Here is an 11909-nt window from a genome sequence, read left to right as displayed (position 1 = left end):
CAGGGACTTGTGCAGAGCCACAAGGGCCCCCTGAGCCTCCTTTGCTCCAGGCTGAGCCCCTTTCCAGCTCCCTCAGCTGCTCTTCATCAGACTTAAGGCATATGACCTTTAGCTAGGAATTGTCTGCAAACCCCTTTGTAACAACCTTGTGCCGGTTTATTGTCACTTAAGACAATCCAGGAGAGGGATTTAATTTTTTTTATTAACAAAAATTCAGTAAAATAAAAAACTCCTTAACACCAATGTAGCATTAAGAAGCAGGCACTCTTTATTTGGCTGGATGCTCGGGGGGAATGTTCCTCCCAAAGCTGTGCCTGCTGAGTACAGGAAAGTTTCTGTTTATAGTCCATATTTTTATACATATTCATCAATTGTCCCAGACTAAACATACATATGACAATAATTTCCCCAAAATCATTAGCATATTTCCCCTCCCCTTTACACATGTGTTCTTCTGTCCTGGGGGTCTCTCTGGTGGTCCCTGGTGGTCGTGGACCCCAATGTTCCAGGTGACCTGGCTGAGTTGGCAGGACACTGAGGCTGGTGAACTTCCAGTTCTCCTCCTTACACAATGGGTATTGTGCAGTTTCCAGAGGCCAGTCATTCTGGAGAACAAGCTTTGTGTTAGCTCATCAGGTGTAGGCCATTTACCATCTGCTAACAATTTTGTTTATGGCATTATCTTCATTCTTCCCCTTAACCCAGAACCTCAAATTTAAAAAGGCAGAACTTTTAAGTGAGGTAATAACATCTTTAGTATTTCATTTAAAAAAACCAAAAAACAAAACAAAACAAAAAAATCCTCTGAGAAAAAATATTCTTCCACATGACCAATATATGGAAAGAGCTCACTCTACTCAGTTGAGCTTCAAGTCTGAGATGCTGGGGAAGCTCCTGGCAGCAAAATCTCTAACTAGAGTAGCTGTCTCTTCCCTTTAAAAATCAGACCAGTAAAGCAATCCTACACGGAAGCACCAGCGACTAGCAAGGAAGCCAACTTCAAAATATGGCACAGAATGAGCAGCTGAGCAGTGAACCCTGCTCCAACTACAAGTTATTCAGGTGTTACATTTCCCCAAAGAATTCCCACTGTTCCTTCAAACAATGTAGGAAAGCTATTGTTGGAAATGTGAGGCTCTTTATTTTCATTTCTTAAATGATTTCAAGTTTAAATCTTATCTGATAGTTGAATCTCAAGTCACAAAGTTGTGCAAAAGTTTGTTTAACAAGTCCAATCTTCTATATAAAGTGGGTCTTGGAAACAAATTCTGGACTATGCAAAGGTAAATAAAATAACAAATACATATTTCACAGTTATTTAAAGATTCTGTAATATCTGTCATTCATTTCAGAGCCATTTACTCAATTGTAAAGCCAAGGGTTGAAATTTTACACTAAAAAAAACAGTCTCCAGGCAACACATTCTAAAAGTGTCTTAGTAAAGGAGATCCCTTTCCAAGAAACAATAAAAACTTGCCTAGAATAAACCACAGTCGTCATTGAAACTGCGGGAAAAACAAAATCTCTCCAACAACATTTTTAGCGTTACAGAATCAATGAATTACTTCATTCTGGCCAGGATGTGCATCAGAAATAATTTCATCCACATAGCCCAGTCTGTGCAGAGAAAATCATTCCATGACACATGAATTTTACCAGATTTTTGACAAACTTTATACAGTCAAAACCCATAGAGATACATTGGTTCAATGTTCATTGGTTCCAAGTTTTGCAGTTCTTAGTATTTGGTTTCTTATTGGTTCCAGATCTCTTCACCTCTGATGATAATTAGGTCCTCACTCTTATCTATCTCTTATCTACCTTTTCCCAGGCCAGCTGTGTGCCAGGGGTGATGTTTGGAGCTGATGGTTGTTAATGGTCGTTGATGGTCGTTATCTTTTGTGTATCTTCTGTGCTATCCCCAGCCTGCTGAGATGTTAAACTCATCAGTCCTTTGAAAAAAAACTTCAATTCCCTTCCACCTGAGCAAAGGGAAACAAAACCCTTGACTAAAGTTATACAAAAAATTTTAAACTTGGTATCATTTCCAGCAAGAGGAATCCCATAAGCACCTGACTGAGCTAGAGGGTTGTAGAGGCATGGACTCAGTTCTTCTCTGGAATTCACAGCAAAGGTGGAGCCTTTGCACAATTTCCTACAATTTAGGTACAATGTCAGTTGACATAATAATATGAAAAGAAGGCAATGAAATGATTTCTCCTGCCAATGTCCTCTTATGACTGCTAGAGAAGAAAAAAGCAGCTCTTCTATTCAACACCTCATCCACAACCCCCTCCCAAATATACTGTTTACCCTCAGTACTTCCTTCTTCAAAGCTGTATGGCAGCATTGTTAGCATGAAAGGATAAAGAACTTGCTTTGGAGCTAGAGGAGGAAATAAACCTCTTCTAGGAGGTTTATAGAGGACCCTTTCAAGGATTGAGAAACCTGAAAACACGTAGAGGCTATTTAATCTCTGCATCCTGAGTTTGTCAACCAATGTTGTAGTTTAGCCCCAGTCAGTTGCCAAGCCCCACACAGCTGCTCCCTCACTTCCTTGCCAGAAGGATCAGGGAGAGAATCAGAAGGATTAAAGTTGGAAAATTCATGGGTTGAGATAAAAAAAAGTTTAATATGGAAAGCAAAAACCCATACATGCAAACAAAGCAAAACCAGGAATTCACTCCATTTCCCATGGACAGGCAGGTGTTCAGCCATCCCACAGAGAGCAGGGTTCCATGGCACATAACAGTGACTTGAGAAGACAAACACCATCACTGCAAACATCCTCCCCCTCCTTCCTTCTGCCCCCCACTTTACATTCTGAGGGTGATGTCGTATGGTCTGGAACATGCCTTTGATCACTTTGGGTCATCTGTCCCAGCTGTGTCTCCTCCCAGCTTCCTGTGCACCCCCAGCCCCCTCGCCAGCCTGGCACTATGAAAAGCAGAAAAGGCCTTGGCTGTGTGTGACCACTGCTCAGCAATAACAAAAACATCTCCATTATCGTCCCTACATTCAGCACAAATCCAAAATACAGCCCCGTGCCAGCCACTGGGAAGGAAATTAACTCAGCTACACCCAGCACAGTCACCTTTTGTTATTTCTTCATCAGAAATGCCTGATTTCGTTATTTCTTCATCAGAAATGCCTGATTTCGTTATTTCTTCATCAGAAATGCCTGATTTCGTTATTTCTTCATCAGAAAGAGACTCCTGCTACTCAGCTGTGCCACATCTTTGTCTTTGATAACCATTGCCTCTTCTTATTTTTACCTTTCAAGATTTTTTCCTTATCCTTATTTTCTTGAGCTTTTTGCTGTATACAGTAGGAGAAAGAAAACTGATGTCAAAGGCAACCACCTTGAGGTAGTGACCACTCAGGTTAATGTCCAGTGATCTGCCATAGTTTGTGATATACAGTCCATGTAAACAAAAACAAAATAAATCAGGTTTCTTTCTATCACATGTAGTTTATTGTTCAGAAATATTTTACAACAGATAGTAGGAAGATGAATTAAGAACATAAAGTTGGCTACTCCTTCTTCACCTCCTTCATAGGAGGTTCTGTTCCAGGACATTTTTCATGGTCAATTCTTAACTCATTGCTGTTCCCAGTAAATTCTTTTTATCTCAGCCTGGGATCACAGAGGGTGAGGGGAGCCACTTGTAGTCTTTTTAATGGGAGTACTAAATTGAGGAATATTATTCCTAAACCATGATGGGGGATGCAGCCAAGACAGCTGACCCCCACTGACTACGGCATATCCCAGATCGTATGTAGTGTCCTGCTCAAAGCATAAACCAGAAGGAAGAAGAAAGGAGGAGGGGGATGTTTGGAGTGATGGTGTTTTGTTGTCTTCCCAAACCACTGTTAAGGTGGTGGAGCCTGGTTCCTGGAGGTGGCTGAACATCTTCCCTCTGATGGGAAGGATTGTGTTACCTCTTTGTTTTGCTTTTTCTTGCACATATGGCTTTTTCTTTCCCCATTAATCTGTATCTCAACCCACAAGTTTTCTAACTTTTACCTTTCCCATCCCACTAGGGTGGGAGAGATTGGGTGACTTATCAGACTGCTGGGGTTAAACCATGACACTCCCATAACGGAATTACAGCCTTTGATCCATGATATTTGGGATAATACCCAACTGAAGATTGCTGGATTATCTGTGGAAAACATATGCCTCACCTTTGAAGGACCAGTGAAATAGGTACTGGCACCTTCCAGGAATTTGTTTTGGAGTTTGGCCCACTTCCTTATTGGCTTGTTACTGTAAAGACTGCCCAGACTTCCCAGATATGATTGCTTAACCAACTGATCCTCCTCCCAGGGGCAGGAATAAAAGGCTGGCATTGCTGCCAGTCCTGGCAGTCAGACAGCTCAAGCTGCTTTAGCACATCTTGCTGTGGACTGCGAGATGAAAAAGTCAATGCTCTTCCTTGGCTTTCTTGTTTGCCTTGGCCTGGCTCTGCCAGGTACCCAGGGAAGAATAATTTCCAAATGTGAGATGGTGAAGATCTTACGTCGGAATGGCTTTGAGGGCTTTGAGGGCACAACTGTTGCTGACTGTGAGTATAATGAGCTGCCATAGCACCTCTCTGCCTGTACCACCTTTTTCTCTCTCAACTTCTTTTTGATCTTCCAGCAGTACTATTCTGCCCCTCCATTTCTTTGACTGCATCTTTTCTCTTCCTCATCCCTCTCCTTGCTCCCTTCTATAGTTCACACAACAAATATCCATCTTGAGCTTTGTCCTTCAAGAATTTACCCATCCAGTTCTCCAGGTTATGATATCACCAGCTTACTTCTCCAGCACTTCATTCATCCTGGATACTTTCATATCTTTCCTCTTATTTATCCTCAGCATACCTTGATGTTCTCCTCTGGGATCTCTCTTCCTCCTGCAGGGATGTGCCTGGTGAAATATGAGAGTGGTTATAACACGAAAGCGTACAATAACAATGGTCCAAGCAGGGACTACGGCATCTTTCAGATCAACAGCAAGTACTGGTGCAATGATGGCAGGACCCCTGGATCTGTGAATGCCTGCCACATCAGTTGCTCAAGTAAGTGGTAGGACAGAACCTTTCTTTGTTCATTCCATGAAAGCACCTGCTCTGTCCAGGACACCTGCCTAGCAGCTGCTCCGGGTACTTCTATCTGTCCTTTGATTCATCCACCTTCTGCCCTTCCTTCCTGATGGACACCTTTCCTTCTGCCAATCTGTCCCTGCTCTTCCTCTGCCCCACTCTCCTCCACACTGACCTTTTCTCCCATCTCTACAGAACTGCAAGATGATAACATTGATGATGATATTCGCTGTGCCAAGAAGATTGCTCGGGAGGCTCATGGCCTCAGTCCCTGGTAAGGATATTTGCAGTGAAAGAGTGGGCAGAGGAGATCAAAGACAGTCCTGCTATTGACTGAGGGAGGAAGGGAGATCAATGCATGGGAAGCTGTATTTGGTATTTAGCACAGTCCTTCTCCTAAAGCTGAAAGGCAAAGATAGGAATCCTGTCTCACAGCTCCTGCTCTAATTCCCTAAATTTCCCTCCTCTCCCAGAGCTCTCCTTTTTGTTCTTTTCCCCTTCCCTCAGCTTGCTTAGATAGAGCTCATAATAATTTTAATTTATCCATATCTTTCAGAGGGATCTTTGAGAGTCTTCACCCAAGACTCTCAAAGATTAACCAAGTTTGTTTTCATAACCAATTCAATCATAATCTAACTCCTCCAGTTACATAATGTTGTTTTTTTTTTCCAGGTATGGCTGGAAAAATCATTGCAAGGGCAGAAACCTGAGTTCCTATGTCAGAGGATGTTAAATCGCTCCACGGGTATTGATTGTTTCCTCAGGACCACCAGCCATGGAGAATGACAGCGTTTGGAGAGGAGGCCAGGGAAATGGATGGGTGTGGGGAATTAAAAGCAGTATATTATTAAGACAGAGTGGGTACTGACTAGTGCTAACTCTGGAGGCCTTCACACTGCTGCAATGCAAACAGAGAGCTTACAGCTTGTAGCTTAATAAAAACAAGGCTTAGCAACAGACCACTACAGGTGGAGTTTCAGCCTTGATTTACTTGCATAAACCTGACTCAAGATTTTGTTGCTCTAACAGGGCTTAGCAACACTTAGGGTTTTGCTCTCTTTTTGTATCTTTGTCTGTTCTCCTTCACCCCTCCCTTCCTCCTCTCCTCCCTCCCCTTCATTTTTTCGCCGATTCTTATTGGAGTGTCTGTAGTGAGAAAACACAAAAATTAATGAACGTTGTGGAAAATGTCCAGGATTGTGTTGCCTTATGATTAGGACAGTCACTGAGGGAGGTGGGGAGTACAGACCACTGGCAGAGAGAGAAAACCATGCTGAAATGTGACCTTACTCCTTAAATTTATCTGAGCCTCTGCTCCTGGCTGGTATGAGGGATAGGGCACTGAAATATATGGGCATCTGGCCTGAGGGAATACAGCATTTCTCATCATTCTTGAAGAAATAAATCAAACACAGCCTAGAATGCAGGCAGCATCTCTGTGAGGAAATTATGGGCTGGAAAGGCTGTTAGGAAAGGGAAATGTTTTGCTGTTTAGTTTACAAGTCCTTTTTCCAAATGAAAGCTGAATTCTGAAACAGAGCATGAATGGAGATAACATCAAAAAAACATGTTTGCTTGTTCATGTGCTTTCTGCTGCTTCTAGGGGAGCAATGACTTCTTTGGTGCTTATGCAATAAAGGAATGCTTAAACTTGTGTAAACTTGTGTAAACCTGTGAATGTGTAAGGCAACCATTAAAGGCATGTTTGTTTAGATATTGCATCTTAAAAGAAAAAAAACCCCACAAACCTCAAAGTAAGCCTTGCCAGAAGTCCCTCTCCCCCTCTTCCCCAGTGTTGGATGTTGGGATTTTTCCTTTTTCTTTCTCTCAAGGAATTTTTCTCCCATTTGTTGCCTAAGAGACAGGAACATGGTTTGTCCTGAGGTAGGTCTCAAACCAAGACACAGATATTTAAGAGAAACAAAAGATGGTGGGAAAAGCGGCCAGGGCAGGGGGAAGGGGTGCAGTTTGCTGCAGTCTCTTAGCTGGGGGGTTTTCTTGGGAAGGACAGAGGTACTGGGAGATTTTGGCTGGGGGTCAGGGGTGAAGCTCAGCTCTCTCTCAGGATCAGACTGGAGTTGCTGCCCAGGGGATTTGCTGCCCCTCAGGAGTTTTTGTCTAGCACTGCTTCTCCTTATAGTGGGTGAGACTTTGCCTGCAAGATCTTTCCAACACCCAGCCTCACTGGGAAAGGGACTCCAGCCTCACGTCCCTTCCCAGAGGGAGCATCTCCCACCTCCATGTGGCACTGCTTGCAGAAGCCTGTCTGGCGCTGCCCAGCCCCGCTGCTTTCCGCCTCGCTTCGGGATTTTTGCTGCACTTTAATCCCCGTGTCCACCTGGCCGCCGCACAGCTTCTCACACAGCCCCGCAGATTCTGTTACATTTTGTTTGCCACCCGGTGTGTGCCCGCCTCCTGCCACAGCCCATCTCGCCCTCCGGAGGGGCACAGGCCCGGCCGCCCCACGGCTTTGTAGAGGAAGCCCCTGCCCCATCTCCGCCATGGCGGCCTGAGGGAAGCGCGCCCGCGCCACAGCGCCCCCTGCCGGCGCGGGGGAATCACCGCACCGCCCGGCCCGGCCCGGAGCCGCCAGCGCCCCTGGCGGCAGTGCCGGAACTGCAGCGGAGGGGAACGCGGCTGAGGGGAACGGGGTACGGCTGTGGGGCTGTGGGGCTGTGGGGCTGTGGGGCTGGAGCTGTGGGGCTGTGGGGCTGGAGCTGTGGGGCTGTGGGGCTGTGGGGCTGTGGGGCTGTGGGGCTGGAGCTGTGGGGCTGTGGGGCTGTGGGGCTGTGGGGCTGTGGGGCTGGAGCTGTGGGGCTGGGGGGCTGGGGCTGTGGGGCTGTGGGGCTGTGGGGCTGTGGGGCTGTGGGGCTGTGGGGCTGGAGCTGTGGGGCTGTGGGGCTGGGGCTGTGGGGTTGTGGGGCTGTGGGGCTGGGGCTGTGGGGCTGTGGGGCTGTGGGGCTGGGGCTGTGGGGCTGTGTAGCTGTGGGGCTGTGGGGCTGTGGGGCTGTGGGGCTGGGGCTGTGGGGCTGTGGGGCTGTGGGGCTGTGGGGCTGGAGCTGTGGGGCTGTGGGGCTGGGGTTGTGGGGCTGTGCTGTGGGGCTGTGGGGCTGGAGCTGTGGGGCTGGAGCTGTGGGGCTGTGGGGCTGTGGAGCTGTGGGGCTGGAGCTGGAGCTGTGGGGCTGTGGGGCGGGAGCTGGAGCTGTGGGGCTGTGGGGCTGGAGCTGTGGGGCTGAGGGCGTGGGGTTGTGGGTCTGTGGGGCTGTGGGGCTGGAGCTGTGGGGCTGGAGCTGTGGGGCTGTGGGGCTGTGGGGCTGTGGGGCTGGAGCTGTGGGGCTGGAGCTGTGGGGCTGTGGGGCTGGAGCTGGAGCTGTGGCTCTGGGTCATTGGGTCTGTGGCTCTGGGTCTGTGGCTCTGGGTCACTGTGTCTCCAGTTCTGTTTGTTGCTGCTGCCGTTTAGCCAGTGACAACCCATCACAGGGTTGAACAAGAAGGGGGAATTACCTCATCACCTGTGCTTCTAACAGGCAATTCTAATCAATTATGCTAATTTGCTAAACTTACAAAACTGTGTTCACTTTGTGAGGGGAGAGCTTTTGTGGACACTTCCATAACTGCTCCTGGAGGCCTCCAATAAAGACCAGCTTTTATATTACCTCCTATACTAATACCATAATCTCAAAAGTGTGTGTTGTTTCATTTATAGGTTCCTAAAGCATCACCTTGACTGTACCAGTTGGGTGGCAAAGTGTCCCTGGCTGTACCCAGAGCATGGTAAAGGTGGGAATGATTCTGACTGGAACAGGAGCCTTCCCTGACCAACCAAGGGGGAAAACAAAGGATAACAATTATCCCTGTTAGCCTTGGTAAATCATTTACCTGACTTCTAACTTGAGTAGAATGGTACCATTGTTCCCAACACGGGTTATAATTGATAGGAAATTGATAGGAAAAATTGATAGGAAATTGATAGGAAATTGATAGGAAAATTGTGATTGATAGGAAATTGATAGGAATTGATAGGAAAAATGTGATAGGAAAGAGAATTTAGGCATTACTTTATTCTGGCCAAGATGTGCAACAGAAATTATTTCATCCCACACGTGCCCGGGTTGTGCGGTGAAATTCATTCTGTCATACATGCCTTTTTACCAGGCTTTCCACATATTTATACATACAAAACCCCAAAGAAATTTTCATTCATTGGTCTTAAATTACACAATTCTTAGTATTCGATCTCCTATTGGTTATTGATCCCTTTTCCTTCAATGCTAATTTGGTCTTCATTCTTTGGTTCCCTTATCAATCCCCCACCCCTGACACTCCTCGAGGTGCAACCCCCACCTGCTGAGGATCACTAAGGGATGTGACAGATCTCACTGAACCCAAGGGGATTTTTGGCAGATTCCTTTGCACAGATCAGTACAGATGTACACATCTCTGAATGTGTGTGAATTAATTATGCTATGAATGCTTTTATCATGAGTCTGTTATTACGTCACTGTTAAATTGTAGCAAATGCTATTGAATTGTTAAATCAGTCCGTGTCTGAGTGCTGCTAAATGCTTTTGCACCGTTATCTTTTTGTATTTTCTGACCCTTTTACATCCTTGGTCTCCATATAAATCGTCCCAAATGGATTCCAGTCTGTTTTTCTTACTCATACTTCAGCCATGTAACAGGCTGAACATCGTAATCGAACTCTCTTAAGTTGCACTTTCACAAATTTGTATTAAAATCTGCTTTTTGCCAGTTCCTTTGAGTGCCCAAACCATTCACTGGTGACACCAGTGGACACACAATTCTTTAAACGCATGTGTGGACATACCCATATGTGCATCTGGCCACAGAGATGAGCCCTCACAGACACACCAGCAGCACCAAAACCTCATCCTGCTCCCCTCGGGCTAATCAATCCCTCAGTCCTTGAGTGGAAAACTTCATAGACACACATCGGCACACGCGTGTGGGCAGCAACTCTGCCTGCCCGCCGGCTCTCCCAGCATCTCTCCGGCTGCGGGCACCCGCAAGCACCAGCACTCGCTGTCCCCGCCACCTCCCACCCAAAGGCGGCCCGAGGTCCTGCTCCGCTCCCGGGAGAGTCGGGGCCATGCAGGGACGGAACCGCCCGGCACCGCAGCAGCTCTGCCACCGACGGCGGGCGGAGGTGAGTGCCGGCGGGGCTGCGGTGTGTGCCGGCGGGCGGAGGTGAGTGAGTGCCGGCGGGGCTGCGGTGTGTGCCGGCGGGCGGAGGTGAGTGAGTGCCGGCGGGGCGGAGGTGTGTGCCGGCGGGGCTGCGGTGTGTGCCGGCGGGCGGAGGTGAGTGAGTGCCGGCGGGGCTGCGGTGTGTGCCGGCGGGCGGAGGTGTGTACCGGCGGGGCGGAGGTGTGTGCCGGCGGGGCGGAGGTGTGTGCCGGCGGGGCGGAGGTGTGTGCCGGCGGGGCGGAGGTGTGTACCGGCGGGGCGGAGGAGTGTACCGGCGGGACGGAGGTGTGTACCGGCGGGGCGGGGGTGTGGGCCGGCGGGGCGGCGGTGTGTACCGGCGGGGCGGAGGTGTGTACCGGCGGGACGGAGGTGTGTACCGGCGGGGCGGAGGTGTGTGCCGGCGGGGCGGAGGCGGAGGTGTGTGCCGGCGGGGCGGAGGTATGTGCCGGCGGCGGACGAGTGGCAGAACGGGCAGGAGAGCGGGGGACGGCAGGTTTTGGCTCGGGACAGCACGGCTCGGCTCGGCACAGCACGGCACAGCTCAGCTCGGCTCGGCTCAGCTCAGCTCGGCACGGCTCGGCTCAGCTCGGCTCGGCTCAGCTCGGCTCAGCTCAGCTCGGCTCAGCTCAGCACGGCTCAGCTCGGCTCAGCTCAGCACAGCTCAGCTCGGCACAGCACGGCACAGCTCAGCACGGCTCTGCTCGGCTCGGCTCAGCTCAGCTCGGCACGGCTCTGCTCAGCTCTGCTCAGCTCAGCTCGGCTCAGCTCGGCTCGGCTCAGCTCGGCTCAGCTCAGCTCGGCACAGCACGGCACAGCTCAGCTCGGCACGGCTCTGCTCAGCTCTGCTCGGCTCAGCTCAGCTCGGCTCAGCTCGGCACGGCTCAGCTCTGCTCGGCTCGGCTTGGCTCTGCTCGGCTCAGCTCGGCACGGCTCGGCTCAGCTCGGCTTGGCTCTGCTCGGCTCAGCTCGGCACGGCTCGGCTCAGCTCGGCACGGCACGGCTCAGCTCAGCTCGGCACGGCTCAGCTCAGCTCGGCACGGCTCTGCTCGGCTCAGCTCAGCACGGCTCGGCACGGCTCGGCTCAGCTCGGCTCGGCTCAGCTCGGCACGGCTCGGCTCAGCTCGGCACAGCACAGCTCAGCTCGGCACAGCACAGCTCAGCTCGGCTCTGCTCAGCTCAGCTCAGCTCGGCACGGCTCGGCGAAGCCCCGACAGGAGATGCACCTGCGGGAGTCAGGCCCCCATCACAGCCCATCTCCCTTTGGGACCCTTGCCAAGCCCGTGCCAGCGCGGTGATGGAGCGGGACAGGGCCGTGCAGGCTCAGGAGGTGCGCGAGGAAGAGGAGGGCGGCTGTGAGGAGGGTTCGCGAGGAAGGAGTTCTCGCTGCCGAGCAGGTGGGAAGCGATGCGTGCTGGAGCCGTGCCCGCTCGGGTTTGGTCAGGTTTGGTGCCCTGTGCGAAGCTCTCGGCCGGGCGAGGGGCGACTCACGGGTGTGCGAGCCCAGAGAGGCTGCGGGGATCCCCTCCACAGCCCCGGCCGCCCTCCTCCTCGAGTTCCAGGGCGTCCCAGGCACATGTTCGTCCTGGAGATCCCCGCTAGATGGGCCCCGCGGTC

At 50.2% G+C, this 11909-nt stretch overlaps 1 protein-coding gene and 1 long non-coding RNA gene across 2 annotated transcripts; one reads left to right on the top strand and one right to left on the bottom strand.

Annotated features, from left to right (window-relative positions):
- Nucleotides 1-284: 284 nt before the first annotated feature.
- LOC148182550 (uncharacterized) lies at nt 285-3007 on the bottom strand. The gene is made up of 3 exons (XR_015774564.1): nt 2656-3007; nt 1822-1982; nt 285-605 (listed from the first exon to the last, which is right to left on the bottom strand). It is a non-coding gene; the product is annotated as an uncharacterized LOC148182550 (long non-coding RNA).
- A 1342-nt stretch (nt 3008-4349) lies between these two features.
- On the top strand, nt 4350-6750 carry LYZ (lysozyme). Its single transcript, XM_005530177.3, has 4 exons — nt 4350-4568; nt 4908-5066; nt 5286-5364; nt 5763-6750. The coding sequence occupies exons 1-4, from the start codon at nt 4418-4420 to the stop codon at nt 5821-5823; spliced, it is 450 nt and encodes a 149-aa protein (XP_005530234.2). The 5' UTR covers nt 4350-4417; the 3' UTR covers nt 5824-6750.
- The last annotated feature ends 5159 nt before the right edge of the window (nt 6751-11909 follow it).

Source organism: Pseudopodoces humilis, chromosome 26 (assembly GCF_049639895.1).
Source record: "Pseudopodoces humilis isolate 2021_Gansu_Grassland_sample_001 chromosome 26, ASM4963989v1, whole genome shotgun sequence".
NCBI classification, from domain to species: domain Eukaryota; kingdom Metazoa; phylum Chordata; class Aves; order Passeriformes; family Paridae; genus Pseudopodoces; species Pseudopodoces humilis.
The sequence above is the reverse complement of the archived record's forward strand: the minus strand, read 5'-3'. Positions and strand labels throughout refer to the sequence as shown.

Bases quoted from the DNA above. Each gene is read 5' to 3' on its own strand.
- LYZ (XM_005530177.3), top strand. From the start codon at position 4,418: ATGAAAAAGTCAATGCTCTTCCTTGGCTTTCTTGTTTGCCTTGGCCTG. The intron at 4,569-4,907 runs GTGAGTATAATG...TTCCTCCTGCAG, and splicing joins GGGCACAACTGTTGCTGACT to GGATGTGCCTGGTGAAATAT. The intron at 5,365-5,762 runs GTAAGGATATTT...TTTTTTTTCCAG, and splicing joins GCTCATGGCCTCAGTCCCTG to GTATGGCTGGAAAAATCATT.